This window comes from Acanthopagrus latus, chromosome 7 (genome assembly GCF_904848185.1).
Source record: "Acanthopagrus latus isolate v.2019 chromosome 7, fAcaLat1.1, whole genome shotgun sequence".
Lineage (NCBI taxonomy): Eukaryota > Metazoa > Chordata > Actinopteri > Spariformes > Sparidae > Acanthopagrus > Acanthopagrus latus.
This window is the reverse complement of record NC_051045.1, coordinates 29,432,094-29,446,781: the sequence shown is the minus strand read 5'-3', so window position 1 is coordinate 29,446,781 and position 14,688 is coordinate 29,432,094. Positions and strand designations below refer to the sequence as shown.

The window sequence follows — 14,688 nt, the reverse complement described above, 5'->3', positions numbered from 1 at the left end:
AGTAAGACACTTAATTATTGGGGGTTGGTTCATGGTGATTCTAGTCACATGTCATCGTTAAATACATACAGCAGTATTATGCATAATACATCAGCATCATGCACAATATTTCATGGTAAAGTTTTCAGGCAGGTGTGAAAAAATGCTGTAAACTAAGAATTCTTTCAAAAATGGTTATGTTATGGTTCAAAAAGTGTTAATAGTTTATTTTATCAGTTTTATAAATGCAGTGAACAATGCATCTAAATCAAATCAAGATTTGGTGTGACCACCCTTTGCCTTCAAAACAGCATTAATTCTCCTATGTACACTTGCACACAGTTTTTGAAAGACGTGGGCTGGTAGGTTGTTCGAAACGTCTTGGAGAACTAACCACAGATCTTCTGTGGATGTAGGCTTCCTAAAATCCTTCTGTCCTTTGTTTCATCCCAGACAGACTTGATGATGTGGAGATCAGGGCTCTGTGTGGGCCACGCCATCACTTCAAAGAATTCTTGTTCTTTATGCTGAAGATAGTTATTGGAAATGGCATTGGCTGTATGTTTGTGGTCGTTGTCCTGCTGCATAATAAATTTAGGGCCAAACATATGCCTCCCTGATGGTATTACATGATGGGTAAGAATCTGCCTGTATTTCTCAGCACTGACAACACCATTAATCCTGACCAAATGTCTAACTCCATTTGCAGAAATGCAGCCCAAAACTTGCAAGGAACCTCCACCATGCTTCAGTGTTGCCTGCAGACACTCATCATTGTATTGCTCTCCAGCCCTTCGCTGAACAAACTGCCTTCTGCTACAGCTATATTTTTTAAATTTTGACGTCTCGTTTCAATGTCAGAGGTATAGCTTTTTGGCTGCAAGTCTCGCATGAAGACCACTTTGAGCCAGACTTCTCCAGACAGTTGATGGGTGTACCTGGGTCCCACTGGTTTTGCTGCATTGATGGCCTCCATACTTCTTAAATGGAAGAATAAACTTAGTCTTAGTCTCATAAAACCAAGATTGAACTGTTTGGCCTCAATTCTAAGCCATGTCTGGAGGAAACCAGGCACTGCTCATCACCTTCCCATTACCGTCCCAGTGGTGAAGCATGGTGGTGCAGAAAGACAGCTTTGAGGCTGTGTTTCAGCGGCAGGGACTGGGCGACTGGTCAGGGTTGAGGGAAAGCTGAACAGAGCAAAGTACAGAGATATCCCACACATCTAGCCTGAGTCTTCAAGTTCCCAGAAGTTAGCACTTAGTATCACAAAGCCCTCAACAAATTAGGATCTGTTCAGGTACAGACTGAAAATCTGGATAGGTGTATGACATCATGATGTGAAGAGGAGGGAAGAACTTCAAGTTGTTCATGGGTGAGGGTGGATGTGTGGATGCTGTTTGGTGCTAAGCAGGTAGTGTACAGTGGCTTTATCAGACCTTTTTTCACTGGAAATGACTGCTCTAAATGTGGTGTGATACTAAAATCACTGGCTTGAACACTTTGAAGAGCTGAGGGAACATCTAAGGACATTTCATATTTCAAACATGTAGTCATCTGACTCCCTGTTCATGTAAGAATATTGACTAGTGGAACTTTAACATGTGAGATGTCTACTTTTGAATGAATTGTCCTTTTAGTAGGTGAACTTCTTGCCTAGTGCAGGATGGACTTGGATCCCAACCTGTCTTCCTACCTGTACTTAGTCAATCATTAATTTCTCTTGTCAGACAGGGATTATTTAAGTCAACACGGAAACGACAGGACAGGAGCCTGTGGAAACAGTTTCAAACATCACGGCTTCTCATCCCAGATCCAGGGAGGTTACAAGGTTACTTTGGTGCCGTGCCATTAGTTGGAAGAAGTAGATTTTTGTAGTTGACTGTGTAAAAACTACTCCTATGTCTATGTGTGTTTGTTGTGTCACAAGTGGACAGAGTGGAAAGTAAAGTTATATACAGAATGGGCAGAGGGGCCAACTGCAGCTGGATTGGGCCTGAGATCCCCTTGTCATCACAAATCTTCAGTGGTAAGTAAAGGTCTCTACTTACTTGATAGTTGAACATTATGGGGTGTTGGCTTTGATATAGAGTGATAAAAAATTATACAGTTCTTCTTTACTTGGCTTTGGTTAAATATTTCACTTTAAATTTCTTTAAATTTCTCTGTCAGAAGGATTAAACAGTCAAGGACCTTTAAAATAATACTGTGACCAAGTCTACGTAATAATAATGGCTGGATATTCTTTAAGGTACAGTGTGTAATATGTAGTGGCATCGAGCAGAACAGACTTAGCAGAAATGGAAAAATAATATTCATGAGTATGTTTTAATTGGGTGTAATCACCCAAAAACATGAGTTGTTGTGTTTTCATTACCTTAGAATGAGCAGTTCATATCTACATAAGGAGCTGGTGCCTGTCTGCAGAGGTCGCCATGTTGCTACACCATGTTTCTACAGTAGCCTAGAAAAGACAACTTGAGGGCCTTTGACTTTTTTAGTCTGGGCGGCTGCCAGAAATGCCTCGACTGGAAGACAAAGTAGAAGGACAGCGAGTGGCTGGCAGGTTTGAAACCACAATCTGATGAAGAATGGCGATTCATACTTATTTTGTACGAAAATAGTCAAAGAAAAGGGCGATCACAGGAGTATGAATTGGTTAACAAACAAACAGAAACACTAATACACTAACCGAGATCGGGAAAAGCTACAGCATAAAACAGTAATACACATTGTAGTTGACTTTCCAAGATGGATATCTCAGTTTTAGCAGACTGTAGCCTCAGTTTGTGCCTCTCAGAGCTGGTGGTAATGTCGCATTAGCAAGATTTATTTAGATTTATTCCTTGCGTGTTGCAGAGAAACAGCACATGGAATGATAACTAAGATATTTAGACTTAATGAATTATAAACTGAGGAGACGTCTGCTCATCTCATCTTATAACCTATAGTTTTGTAAACTAAATAACAAAATAAATTTTCACCTCGTCGCTTGAATTAGAATAAAAATATTTTTGACATTGCAGGCATATTAAATCATTGAATCATCGATGTACCATTCTGTAAAGGTGAACCATACATTAAAAAATAAATAAATGAAAAAGAACTGTACACAGCAAAGCATAAGTGGGAGACATGTAGACATTCCTAGTAATGGGGATGAGAGTAGTGGAGCTTTAACTAACACACAGGCACAAACTGCACAGGCCTTCTTTAATTCAAATGTGTTCACCAGAATCATTTCAGAGGGAATATGTGTCGGGGCGGGCGTTCCTGTCTGCCAACTTTGTCTTTGATATTCAGAAATGTTCATACCTGTGATGCATGGCCCTGCGCCCTCGCTTCTGTGGACAGTCCCAAGTCCCCAGACTCCTTAAAATACCCTTCATTTTGTGATTTGTTGAGTTAGGAGAAACATTGTAATCTTTTCTGTCTATATCAACACTGTCTATATCGAATTCTCATTTATTGTGGCCTTCTTTTAAATTTGCCACGTCATTTATGTTATTTTTTTCCTTTGAGTAAAAACATCATGTCAGGTTGTCTGTTGCCCTGTTCAGACCTGATATAAACATGCATCCAGAGGGATCCATTCACAAGTCAACAGCTCTAAGTCTAGGTGTTAAGGCCCCAAAGATGCATTGAGGACACATCTGAGATCATAGGCCACATTTGACCACATGCTTTTAGCATTGTTTATGCACATGTGTCTTGGACTACACTGAAGAAGGAGAAGGAGAAGACATAATGACATGCAGACTGGATTTCATGTGGTTCACTGTAATGTAGATTATGTGTTTTTGCTCTCTTAACCTGCCAATGTTAGCAGCAGATGTTTGTGAACACACTATCTTTTTCAGCTGGTCCAGTCTTTGAACCAATAACTGCAATATCACCAGACTCCCTTAACATATCATGCAATTTTGAGAGTTCATGAGGATGATCTTAAAAACCTTTTCTCATATAGATGTTTCACTATGACAAATGCTAAATCATTGGTGCCCTCTGGTAAATTCAGTATCAAATGCAAAACATTTAGTTGTTTACTGCCTTCAGAGAAAATCCATGTTGCCTGTATGTATCCCTATAATTACTAACTATTCGAACCTTGTGATTAATTTCTCGAATGGTATACTAAGTTACATTAAGTTGATTTGTTTTTTTTTTGTTAAAAAAAGGCAGTTTGTTTATTAGTATATAGAGCTGGCAGGTGAGATCCAGTCACAAATGGTCACTTGAGATACATGCTAATGCCAGGTCAGAAGGACTGTTTTTTTTTAAACAGACTATGTGTTTACAGCCATTAAAGATGAGCTGTGGCTCTTTCTCATCCCTGCTGGTCTGGCTGTCATTCTACTGGGACTGTTTCTGGAGGAGATGGGCTTCTTCCTGCGCCACATCCCCTCATCCAGACGAAAAAAGCTGTACCTTTGGATACTAGGAATGTACCCGGTAACATCTCCTCATTCAAATTCTACCAAATCAGTGACCACCTTAAGTCTTAAGTATGTTTTGTCCAAGTGGCACCTACAATTTACTTCTATCTTTGAATGTTTCTTTTCTTGCAGGTGTTTGCCCTGATGTCCCTTTTAGCGCTGTATGTGCCACGCTCTTCCTCGCTGTGTAACTTCATTGCTTCTCTGTGAGTTAACAAGTCTTCACATAAACTTAAAGGAACAGCTAATCCAAAAATGTTTAAGTCAGTCATTTTCTACTCACCCCCATGCTGGTGGTAAGTCGGGTGAAATTTCGAGTGCATTAAACATTTTTGGTGCTTCACAGCAAGACAGCATAGCAGCATTCTCCCAAATAATTGAAGTAGATGGGGTCTGGTTTGAAAATGTAAAAAAAACAACCAAAAAGCTCAGAGATCCCAAACTGATTTGAAAACACTCTTGATGGGCCATCAAGCTGGCGCATCCACGTCAGACAGGGTGTGTACTAACACTTAGTTTATCTTAGCTGCTATTGTAAAAGACTTAAGCTTTAAAGAGTGTAATCACATATTTTCAAATCCATTCTGTATTTCAGGAGTTTTGGGATTTGGATTACACTAGACGAGCTGTATGGAGCCACATCACATTTTTTTCCAGTTGTTCAGTACATTTTAAGACAAGTCCCCATCTCCTGCAGTTGTTTAGGTGTATGCTCTAGTAAGAGACTGTAATCCCATCTACTGTATGTCAGTGCTGCACATTGGTGCTGCTGTCTCAGTGAGTATGCCTTTGCAGGTATCACTCCATCACCTTGCTGAAATTCATGGGGCTGATCACAGATTTCTTTGGAGGGAAAGCCCGTATGCTGGCTGCTTTATCTGGACAGCAGGTGTCTCCAGATCCTTTCCCTTTTTGCTGCTGCTGCTGTCTCCCAATGGTAGCCATCAACAGGTATACAGCTGACACAAAATCTGCACTGAATGTGGGATGGGAGTCAAGGATTGCTTTTTCAGCTAACATCTAATGACCATCACAGGTGCAGCATCTTAAGACCAATCTGTGTTATTGGTTGTTAGTATGTCTTTATGCCGCAGTCATTGTTGTGCATGTTAACATTTCTCAAGAGCTAGTTCATTATTCAGTTCACACAGCCACTTACCCTTCCACCCCAAACCCTAAATAGTGTTGGATGTAACATGTTACAGCAGTAAAGCATTACAGCAATGTATCACTGATGGCAGTAAAAAGCATTACTTAAAAGATAATGGACAGGATAATGTCTTTCAAATTCTTATCACAAACGCCATCAATACATCATAAAGTATCTCCAGAAAGCTGCATGTTACAAACTTACTTTTTCGCCCACACTGTAGTGTTAATGAGGCCTCTGGTGCAATCGTATCTCTGTCAGCAGCTTTGTAATCCACCCTTGAACTGCAGTGTCTTTTTGTAGTCAAATAAATTCATATTAATAAATGCTGAATGTCTTCTATGATTATTTATCCAATTTCCATGTTGAAAACAGTTGTTAGCAGTGCCTCAAGGGCTCTGGGCTCTACAATATCATCCACCACTGGATTTCTAATGGATTTCCAGAAAATTGATCTTCGGTACCTTGATTACTAGACATGAAAGCTTACCCATTTTATTAATGGCGCTTTATTAATGCTTACCCGTACTTATGAGGATTATCGTTCAAGTCACTGTTCACCAAAAAGCATATTAAATGAACATGCTCTTTTTAGCACCTACATGCACAACAATGTGTTAAATTTTACCAGCACCTGGGGAATTTTGACAATATCACAGTGAAATGCATGCACACACATTCATGAATGTTCAACAGTTTGATGTGATTGTATTATGAGTGTATAAAATGCAGTGTGTGAGTACTGTGACGCAACATGCTGCTAACATTAAAAGTTTTCTCCCCTCATGTGCAGAAACAGCCGTGTCTGCATGATGGCCGCTGTGCTGCAGCTCTCTGTTGTCCGCAGCATCTTGTTCTTTGTCACTCTTGTCTTGTGGACAGATGAACAGTATGACTACGGTGATGTGAGTCATTATTTATACCTCCATCTGTGCTCATTCTAATAAGTGGCATCATGTAGTCAAGCTTAGTCTGTGGTGATATAATATTTTAAAGCAAAGATGATTCCCCAGCCCTTTATTTATTCACACTCTGTTTTTAAAAAATGTTATTGTTTTTTTTCATCACAATTAATAATTTAATTGAGCACAGACTAATAACAAACATTTTCTCAAAAAGAGGCACGAGGTAAGAAATGGCTAAAATTTAGGTTCAAACCATTTCTTTGTAAAAAAATAACTTGAAGAGAATGTGAAGAAACAGTTTATGTCAAAGACACCTATGTTCTGTGGTACAGAGTCAGAGAGGCTGTAGTGTATCCCATCTTAAACGGGCATCTGTAGGCCTGAGAGGCTGACTTAAGTCCAGCTGTGTTCACTCTCAAGTTGCTAAACTCAGTTGAGCCAAGCCCCATTGCCCATGATGACACCCCCTGTGGTCTGAGGTCTAAGTCCAGTCACACTCTAAAGAGCCACCAGCTCCAGGACCAACTGAGTTGGTTGCCCGAATGGAAGCTAGCAAATAGCAGCAGCTGTCGGATACTCCTGTGTTCTCCTGCCCCCCATGTCTTTGGAACTAAAAATTTGAATTCTGGCCATATTCTTACACCTTTAACAGAGTCTAAATTAAAGTAACAATCATTTTTTCATTCACAATTATTTTCTACCTTCACTGACTATATCAGGAGTCTTTATAATTGTTCAAATTGAAAGCGACAAATGAAGTTTTCTATAAACAGGACTAAATGTCTCATTAGGCTTCATATTAATTGCTTGTCAGATTGTCAGCAGCAGCATCTTAAATGCATTCTGTGCATCGATTGGCACATTTAGAGAGGTGTGAAAGTATGCAGCGTTTTAACTGAATTAATAAAATTTTGAGTTTTTTTTTTTTTTTTTCATTTTTCACACAACTACTTCTGTGAGTTTTGTGCAACACCATGAATGTTGTCAAGGAGAAGCAATGTGCTGTTATCACCACTATAATTATTTCAGACAACTAAACACAGAGTTGTTGGAGATCAGAGAGGCAGTGGGATGCAGCCAGGAGGAGAATATGACCTTGCCTTCCATTGAGGCCATTCAGCTAGAAACACACCAAACAGCATAGTATAGGTTAAAGGATAAAATTAGTGACAACTGCCTTCTTGTTCCCAGGTGGACTCAGTCAACCCCAACCTGTATGTGAATGGTATCATTTGTGTTTCAACCTTCGTGTCCTTCTATGGTCACCTTCTGTTTTACAAAGCCACCAAGAGTGCACTACATGGCTATGGACTGAGGGCCAAGTTCATCTGCATCATTGTAGTGTTGGTGCTGTGTGGCCTGCAGAGTGGCATCTTAGAGACTATGGGTGCTCTGGAGGTGATCCCCTGCACACCACCCTTCTCTGTTCTGACCAGGTCCCAGTGTAAGTCACAGAGAATCTCACCTCCTCCAGTCTCACTTTCAAATCACACTCACCATTGCCAAGGTGGATTAGGAGAACATCTACCAGGTGCTTTCCGAGCCACTCATAAACATAAGAGATTAGTTTAAAGTTGCTTGTGATGTAACTTCCATGTCTAGGTCACTAATCTGTCTTGGTGATGTCTCCCTTGTTCCTGCAAATGTTTTGCAATCATTCGATACATCACATTCAAAACTCAGCAGTCGGCAACATGTTGATGTTATCAATTATTAATGTTGTTATTGTTTAAACATAGTACAAACAACTTTTAACTGGTTGTGAAAGGTAATAATCTCAGTGTCATACTGATGTCTCTCAATGCCATAAGCAAACAAGGTGAGAAGATATTTTTGTGTAATTATTATAGTTAATCTTTATGCATGTCACCAGGTTGGATTCCGACTTATGCTAATTAGTTTTCAAAATAAACAAAACGCTATGGTGGAATGCTGAGGATGAATTGAGCAGAAAAGAAGCAGCTCTGTAATCTGGTGGTATGGTAGGGTATGAAGTGTATGTGTGAAATCTATAACTAGACCGAGAAATAGTTAGTTTCATAATATGAAAGTTTGAGGATTTAGACAGTTAGTGAAAGTGTCAGAAGTCAAATTGTCATTCTAAGGAAAGAGGGGCTTTCTCATACAAAAAACAATTAAATGCATATGGCTTACTGGAAGCTGAATTGCCACTTTTGCATGAGATGATGGCAGTGATACATGGCTGCTTTCTCTGTAATGACTTGATTGAATTCTATGTCCACTGTGTTGCCAGGATGTCAAAAATACTTTCATTCTACAATCATTGTGCACATTGGCTGTATATGCCCTTCAAACCTGTGTCTTGTGCTATCTGTCCACCCTCAGTGATCTACCACTACTGTGTGATTGTGGAGATGTTCTGCATTGGCCTGTATGCCCGTCACACTTTCCGGAAGGTGGAGCCAAGCACAGCGGAGGATGTAGAGGTTCCTGTCGGTGACTGGCAGGTGGAGAAAGCTGTTCAAACTGAAGACGCTCAGATGACGCAACACAAGCCCAGCCTGCTATCACAGGAGGCTTTGTCTAACCACCAGCTTGTCAGTGCCTCCAACCCCAGCCACTGCAGTAACAGTGAGGACAGCCTGTGCAGGATAGAGCATGCACCTCTGGATGGTTTCCCCTTCCCTCAGGTCAGAGGTCAGCAGTCAGGCAGGCCAAAACTAATGGAGCGTAGTTCTGCAGAGGAACGGTGTGTAGATCTGACCCACGTTACTGTCAAGGCTGATATTAACTACCAGGACTCTGAGGATGTCACTGTGGTTTGACCATCTATGGAAGACCTTTAACAAAAGACTAAATACAGTGTAAGTTTAAGTTTAACAGCTGACTTGGTTCAGTGTTGGGCCCTAAGGACATGTCTGGAGAACTGCACACTCTATGCCCTGTTAAAGTGGCACAGTATTGAATCTCCCTGCTACAAGCTGCCACAGAACGAGGAAATATTCATCATTGTGAAAGTCATGGGAAATGTTGGTGCTTAATAGGTGTTGAGACTGTACCATACACAATGACAGATTGTGGAAAAACATGATGAACATATGAGAACATAGAACGGATAAGGATTTTAAAGGCCCCTGAAATCCTGTGCCACTATTTACAGGCTCATTGTATACCTGCAGCACTGCATCTCCTTGATCCACTGAGGCTTTGCTTGTACCCTTAGTTATACATGGCTTTAGACAAAAGTGTCACCAAAATAATGAAATAATTCTTTTTTCCAAGCATGAACAGTTTTTATATTACATTTAAATAATCAGTATGTGATTTCTGCCACTAGAGGCCTCTCATTCAAAACAAATCAAAAGACATGTGGCATGGGATCATGGGAGTTTCTAGTTTTCTTCATCGTGAAAACAACCATCATTACTGATCGCATAAAAGTTCACAAATGAGGTCATTTGTAAAATTGTATTCACCCTATGTTAAGACTGGCTCTTGGAGTTCCTTCCTCACTTTCTGACTCTTTACTGGAGGTTAGAGAGACTTATAGTGATAACATGTTTTTATAGTGAGCATTACCATAGTCATCAACAGTAAAGTTTACAAATTTATTTTTAAAATTTAAATTAAAATCAGAACAGTTTGCAGCAGGAATCCGCCTGTAAACACGGACTAGAGTCTAGATGAATCCCAATGCATGGCTTGATGATGTTTAATGTCCCTGACAACCTATGTAGTCTCATTCAGCCACTTGTTAGCCAGTGTTGGGCAAGTTATTTTATAAAATGCAATTTTACCAGTTGCCTTAATTAATAATATATTAATAGTTAATAATATATTACATTACAATATAACTGTCTGCGCAGTATAATATATTACTTATTACACTCAAAATCTGATATATTATGAGATAGGAATAAATATTTTTAAGTGTAGTCTCTGTCATATTAAATACAACAGACCTATACCATCTATAATGTAGCCTATGATGACTTGATGAGACAGAAATCTCTTTTTCTTTGCCGTTTTCTTTTAGTCCAGAGGAATACATGGACATATATCATTAAAGAATGTAAATTAAAGAGGATTAGGCTTCATCATTAGGCTGATTTCAGTCACAAAGAGACTGAACAAATGCTTATAGTCTTGGCTATATTAAACACACAGAGCCTATATAAATATGGTCATGTTGTTGTGGATGAGTTCTCAAAAAAACAACAATGCTTCACTGCAGTTGCTAAGGTGAATTGTAACGTATAACATGACATAACTGTAGTAATATATTACTTAAATATTATTGGTAACCTGTTATATTACTCTGTTACCGTTAAAAGAAATATTTTAACCTCAAACTCTGTAACAGAAACTGAAAATTATTTTCATGGCAACAACTACAGTCTGAGTTTGAATATACTGAAATGATGGCTGTAATGGATAATTTTACTGGTGCTGAAATGGTGTTGCCATTTATTTTAACATTTATTCAACTTTGGTTTCAAGTGTAGTAGGCTTAAACATAGACATTGTTTCAGGTTTCACATATTAGTAGTAAGTAAGTAATAACAATAACCATTACTATTTTTTTCGAAGCCAAAATGATGTGATCATCAAAGTAAATACATACCTTGCGTTTTGATATTAATGGCAAAACCTGTCAGTTTCTCTGCTGACTTTTATTTTATCAGCAGCGCTAATGATATGTGATATGCACAATATTTATAGTAACAGGAAACTTAAAAGAAAGCGACTTTCACGTACAGGTTCTTGACCGTACAAGCTGAATGTGACTATTCCAATGATTTTGTATAATATGTACAGAAGTATACAGGACTCCACAGCACCACTCACTCAAATGAGCTTCGCACGATTTGTTTCTTCCGGTCGGCCCTGTTGGATACATCTGAGCCAATGGGAGAGCTGACAGATGACGCTCATCCAATCAGCAGCCACTACATTCGACTGTGCACGACGATACTCCCCACCAGTATAGCTTCTTGTATTTTGGCGGCTGTGCGGAAAACATGGCGGAAAATTTGAAAGGTAACTCATGTTGACTACATATGACTTTATATTCCATTATAGGTTTATTTACTATTTCTAGTCGGTTACACCTAAGTGTAAAATCTTTGAAGACATCAAATATGCATACCTCTCTGTCCTGACATAACACTAATGAGAGCTGAGGGATTGAATATCACAGCGACTCTAGGAAGCGAAGTTTGTGGTCCGAAGCAGTTAAATGCTTTCTCTTTTGTTAGGAAGTTGTCCGTGTGGGAATTAAGAGTGACTTCGATTAGCTTTAAATGTATGCTACATTTTAGAGAGCACAACGTAGTGGCTTTAAAAAGCCAGGCTAGTCCTTTTCATCGTAGGGTCAGGCTGCGTGGTTAAGCGGGCAAAAACTGTATCGATAAGCTTCAGGCGCCACGCAGCGCCACTTAAATGTTTACGCTCTATGGATACATTTGTTCTTTTGGCAGTTTGATGTGTCCATGAAGGGCATGGCCGCCACGATTCAAATCCTCGAGTGGTTTTAACCTCGATTTCCTTGTGTGGGGAATGCAGTGTCGGTAGAAGGTGGAGTTATCAGATCGAAAGTTGAATTTAATCGAGATAAAAATGCTTCTCATTGTGTTATACGTATGCCAAATTAAGTCACGTTGAGACGTATCAAAGTCATTTTATCCAGCCTTGCTCCCTCCGAAATGTGTTATGCCAGTTTAAATCGACGGCCTTTTAAATTTTAATGTTTTTCGGTGTGGCCTCCTTTCTGCATGTGAACTGGATAAGTGAAGTACTGGTATATTGGTTAAAAGGAGTTGCTGTGTCAGATTGCAGCGTGCCCTGTAAGATGTTCTGGGAAGAGCTGGAAGCCCTGTGTCGCGGAGAGAGGCTCCACTGTAAAGAGCTTGGTGTGAGCAGAACCAACATCAATGACTATGAGGTGGAATTCCTCTGTGACTACAAGAAGAATAAGGTAAGTTATCAGCATTATAACTCATGACCACTCACTGCTTTTAACAGCTGTGCACATCTTTGGCACACTGCAAGTGTTAAGAAGCATGTATTACATAGCATTTACACTGTACTTTGACTTATGTTTGGGACATTGGTCAAAGCTCTAGGCCACTGTTACTCCAGTGTGTTTCTGTATATCTATAAAAACTGTGTGTATTAACATATATATACACAGTGTATTTATGTATGTACAGTGTATTTATGTATACATATATAAATACATGTACATATATACATAATAGATATACATGAGTATGCACAATACATTTTTTGATAAGATCATTGTGTTATTTGGATTATTCATACATAGCCCTTTTCAAGTGGTATGGTTTACAGACTCCAAATGACACAGCCCACTAGCTTCAGCGCCATAGACATTGCTGGTTGCTTGTCTTATGATGACAGGTGATTCTGAACGTCAAGTCCGGATTTTTGGATTGGAAAATTTTGAAAGTCTACCTGTATGTACCTCTATTGAAAATATTATTTTTGAAAGGCATAACACCAAAAAATATGGATTGAAGCAGAGTATTTTATAAAAAAAAATAAATAAATAAATAAATTGGAAATTAAAGAGAACATCTGTGAAGTATACTACAGTAAGTAAGTAAGTTCGACATAGCTAGGCTTTCTTAGGGTGAGCTGGCTCAAAAACAACCTTAAACCTTACAAAGAAACAATGAGTTTTGGTGGTTATCAGCTTTCTTTGTTAGCTCAGATTTCTTCCTCAGGCTCTGTGAATGCTTCCATAAAAAATGGAATATGATATAACTTGACTCTACTTCTGCATAAAATGCAAGGAAACTACCTCTACTTCCAATGAAGAAAATATTAGATTGAAAACACTGTTGCTGCAAATAAGGCAGCGACACTCAGTCCCTCTCAATGCCTCCTCTTTCTTATGTTACAAACTGTGTATTCTCGAGACCCTCAAATTTAAAAAAAACTTGATACCTTTATGTCTTACATTGTATGTTGTTTGTTGTGCTACTTCATAGAAGGTTTCTTTTATAGCCAGTGTTGGCAAATGGTCAGGGAACACAACCAGTGCATCAGTGAGGGCAAGAACAACCTTTCAAATAAAATAAAAACAATTTTGGTTCCATTACTTTATGCTCATGTTGCGAAAGAAAACAACACAATACATACAGTAAGTGCTACTGGTTTAATGGCATTAATCTTATGTTGAAGCTCAACGAGTTTGCATAGTGTATTCCCTCAGATGAGAATACCTCTGGCTCTATGGCTCATGACTATTGATTGTAACGGAGCTTTCTAGCCGATTTCAAGACAGAACTTTGATCTGTCCTGTTCAGGCAGCATAAAGTTAGCTACCTTTGTGACATGAAAAACTCTGGCTTTAGACTCAACACATCTCACTTTAACACCAAATTGCTTAGTAGTACAGCCCTGTGTGTCATCTACTGTCTGTGTAACCCACACTGCCCAAACAGGGCTTGACAGTTTATACCACATATTATGTATAGTTATCATGATATGAGACTATATGTGGTCCTAGATTTCGGATATCATGATATGGCATCACGGTTGTCTTTTCCTGGTTTTAAAGGCTGCATTACAGTAGATTGATGTCATTTTCTCAGTTAAACAGACTGTTCGAATGTTCTAATACTTGTCTTTACCTACTTAGTCATTACATTCACATTATTGTTTATTAACGATACAAAAATGTAGTATTTTGTCAAAGCACCAATGGTCATTCTTACAATACTGTTGACTGTATCGTATATCATGATATGGCCTAAAATACGGGTGCCGTATCGAGATTTTTGGGGGCCATAACCTTTGAATGATTGCTGTCGGCAACGTCGGCAGTGTTGAGATATTTTAAAGTGTTGGAGAGTGAGAAAAGATTTGCAGTTTGCAATGAGTGTTCAACATGCATGCTGAGTACGAGAGAGAGACAATTTCAGAAATTTTCATTTCGGTGCATCCCTACTTTAAACTGTAAAAGGAGAATTTTAAAAAATGTAAACAGGACACAGAATTCAGTACCTGGTTACTTTCATCTCCGATATAAGATATATGATACAGTGTAGACTGATATAAAGTATCTGAAACTCGAAGTTTAAAGTCAGTTGTACTCAGCTAAAGTAGCCTACCTCAGTGCATTTACTTGGTAAACTTGTTGTGTTGTCGTATTTAATTCTAGTTCACTGTTTAACACTTCATGTTCCTCTGAACACAAACTTTTAGTCTTGCCGTTCACCTTGTCTGT

General features: G+C 39.0%; 2 protein-coding genes across 5 annotated transcripts in view; both read left to right on the top strand.

Annotated features, from left to right (window-relative positions):
* Positions 1–725: 725 nt before the first annotated feature.
* si:dkey-16n15.6 (organic solute transporter subunit alpha) lies at positions 726–10,799 on the top strand. 2 transcript variants are annotated; one of them, XM_037104179.1, is made up of 7 exons: positions 726–2,008; positions 4,280–4,431; positions 4,548–4,621; positions 5,211–5,366; positions 6,359–6,470; positions 7,662–7,914; positions 8,817–10,799. In XM_037104179.1, the coding sequence occupies exons 1-7, from the start codon at positions 1,942–1,944 to the stop codon at positions 9,254–9,256; spliced, it is 1,254 nt and encodes a 417-aa protein (XP_036960074.1). In that variant the 5' UTR covers positions 726–1,941; the 3' UTR covers positions 9,257–10,799. The 2 variants fall into 2 exon arrangements, with proteins under 2 accessions (XP_036960074.1, XP_036960075.1); XM_037104180.1 differs by lacking the exon at positions 726–2,008 and having other exon boundaries at positions 4,288–4,420; positions 8,817–10,795.
* A 503-nt stretch (positions 10,800–11,302) lies between these two features.
* Positions 11,303–14,688, top strand: part of suv39h1b (suppressor of variegation 3-9 homolog 1b) — a 16,642-nt gene continuing 13,256 nt past the window's right edge. For 2 of the 3 annotated variants that reach the window (XM_037104182.1, XM_037104184.1), the window contains exons 1-2: positions 11,451–11,471; positions 12,248–12,408. In XM_037104182.1, the coding sequence (XP_036960077.1) occupies positions 11,453–11,471; positions 12,248–12,408 (180 nt within the window). In that variant the 5' untranslated portion in view covers positions 11,451–11,452. Of the gene's footprint in view, positions 11,472–12,247; positions 12,409–14,688 lie in introns of all 3 variants that reach the window. The other variant, XM_037104183.1, reaches the window with a different exon arrangement.

Excerpts from the sequence above, each read along its gene's own strand:
- si:dkey-16n15.6 (XM_037104179.1), top strand. The coding sequence starts at position 1,942 with ATGGGCAGAGGGGCCAACTGCAGCTGGATTGGGCCTGAGATCCCCTTG. Across the intron at positions 2,009-4,279 it reads GTCATCACAAATCTTCAGTG|CCATTAAAGATGAGCTGTGG; the intron begins GTAAGTAAAGGT and ends ATGTGTTTACAG. Across the intron at positions 6,471-7,661 it reads AACAGTATGACTACGGTGAT|GTGGACTCAGTCAACCCCAA; the intron begins GTGAGTCATTAT and ends TCTTGTTCCCAG.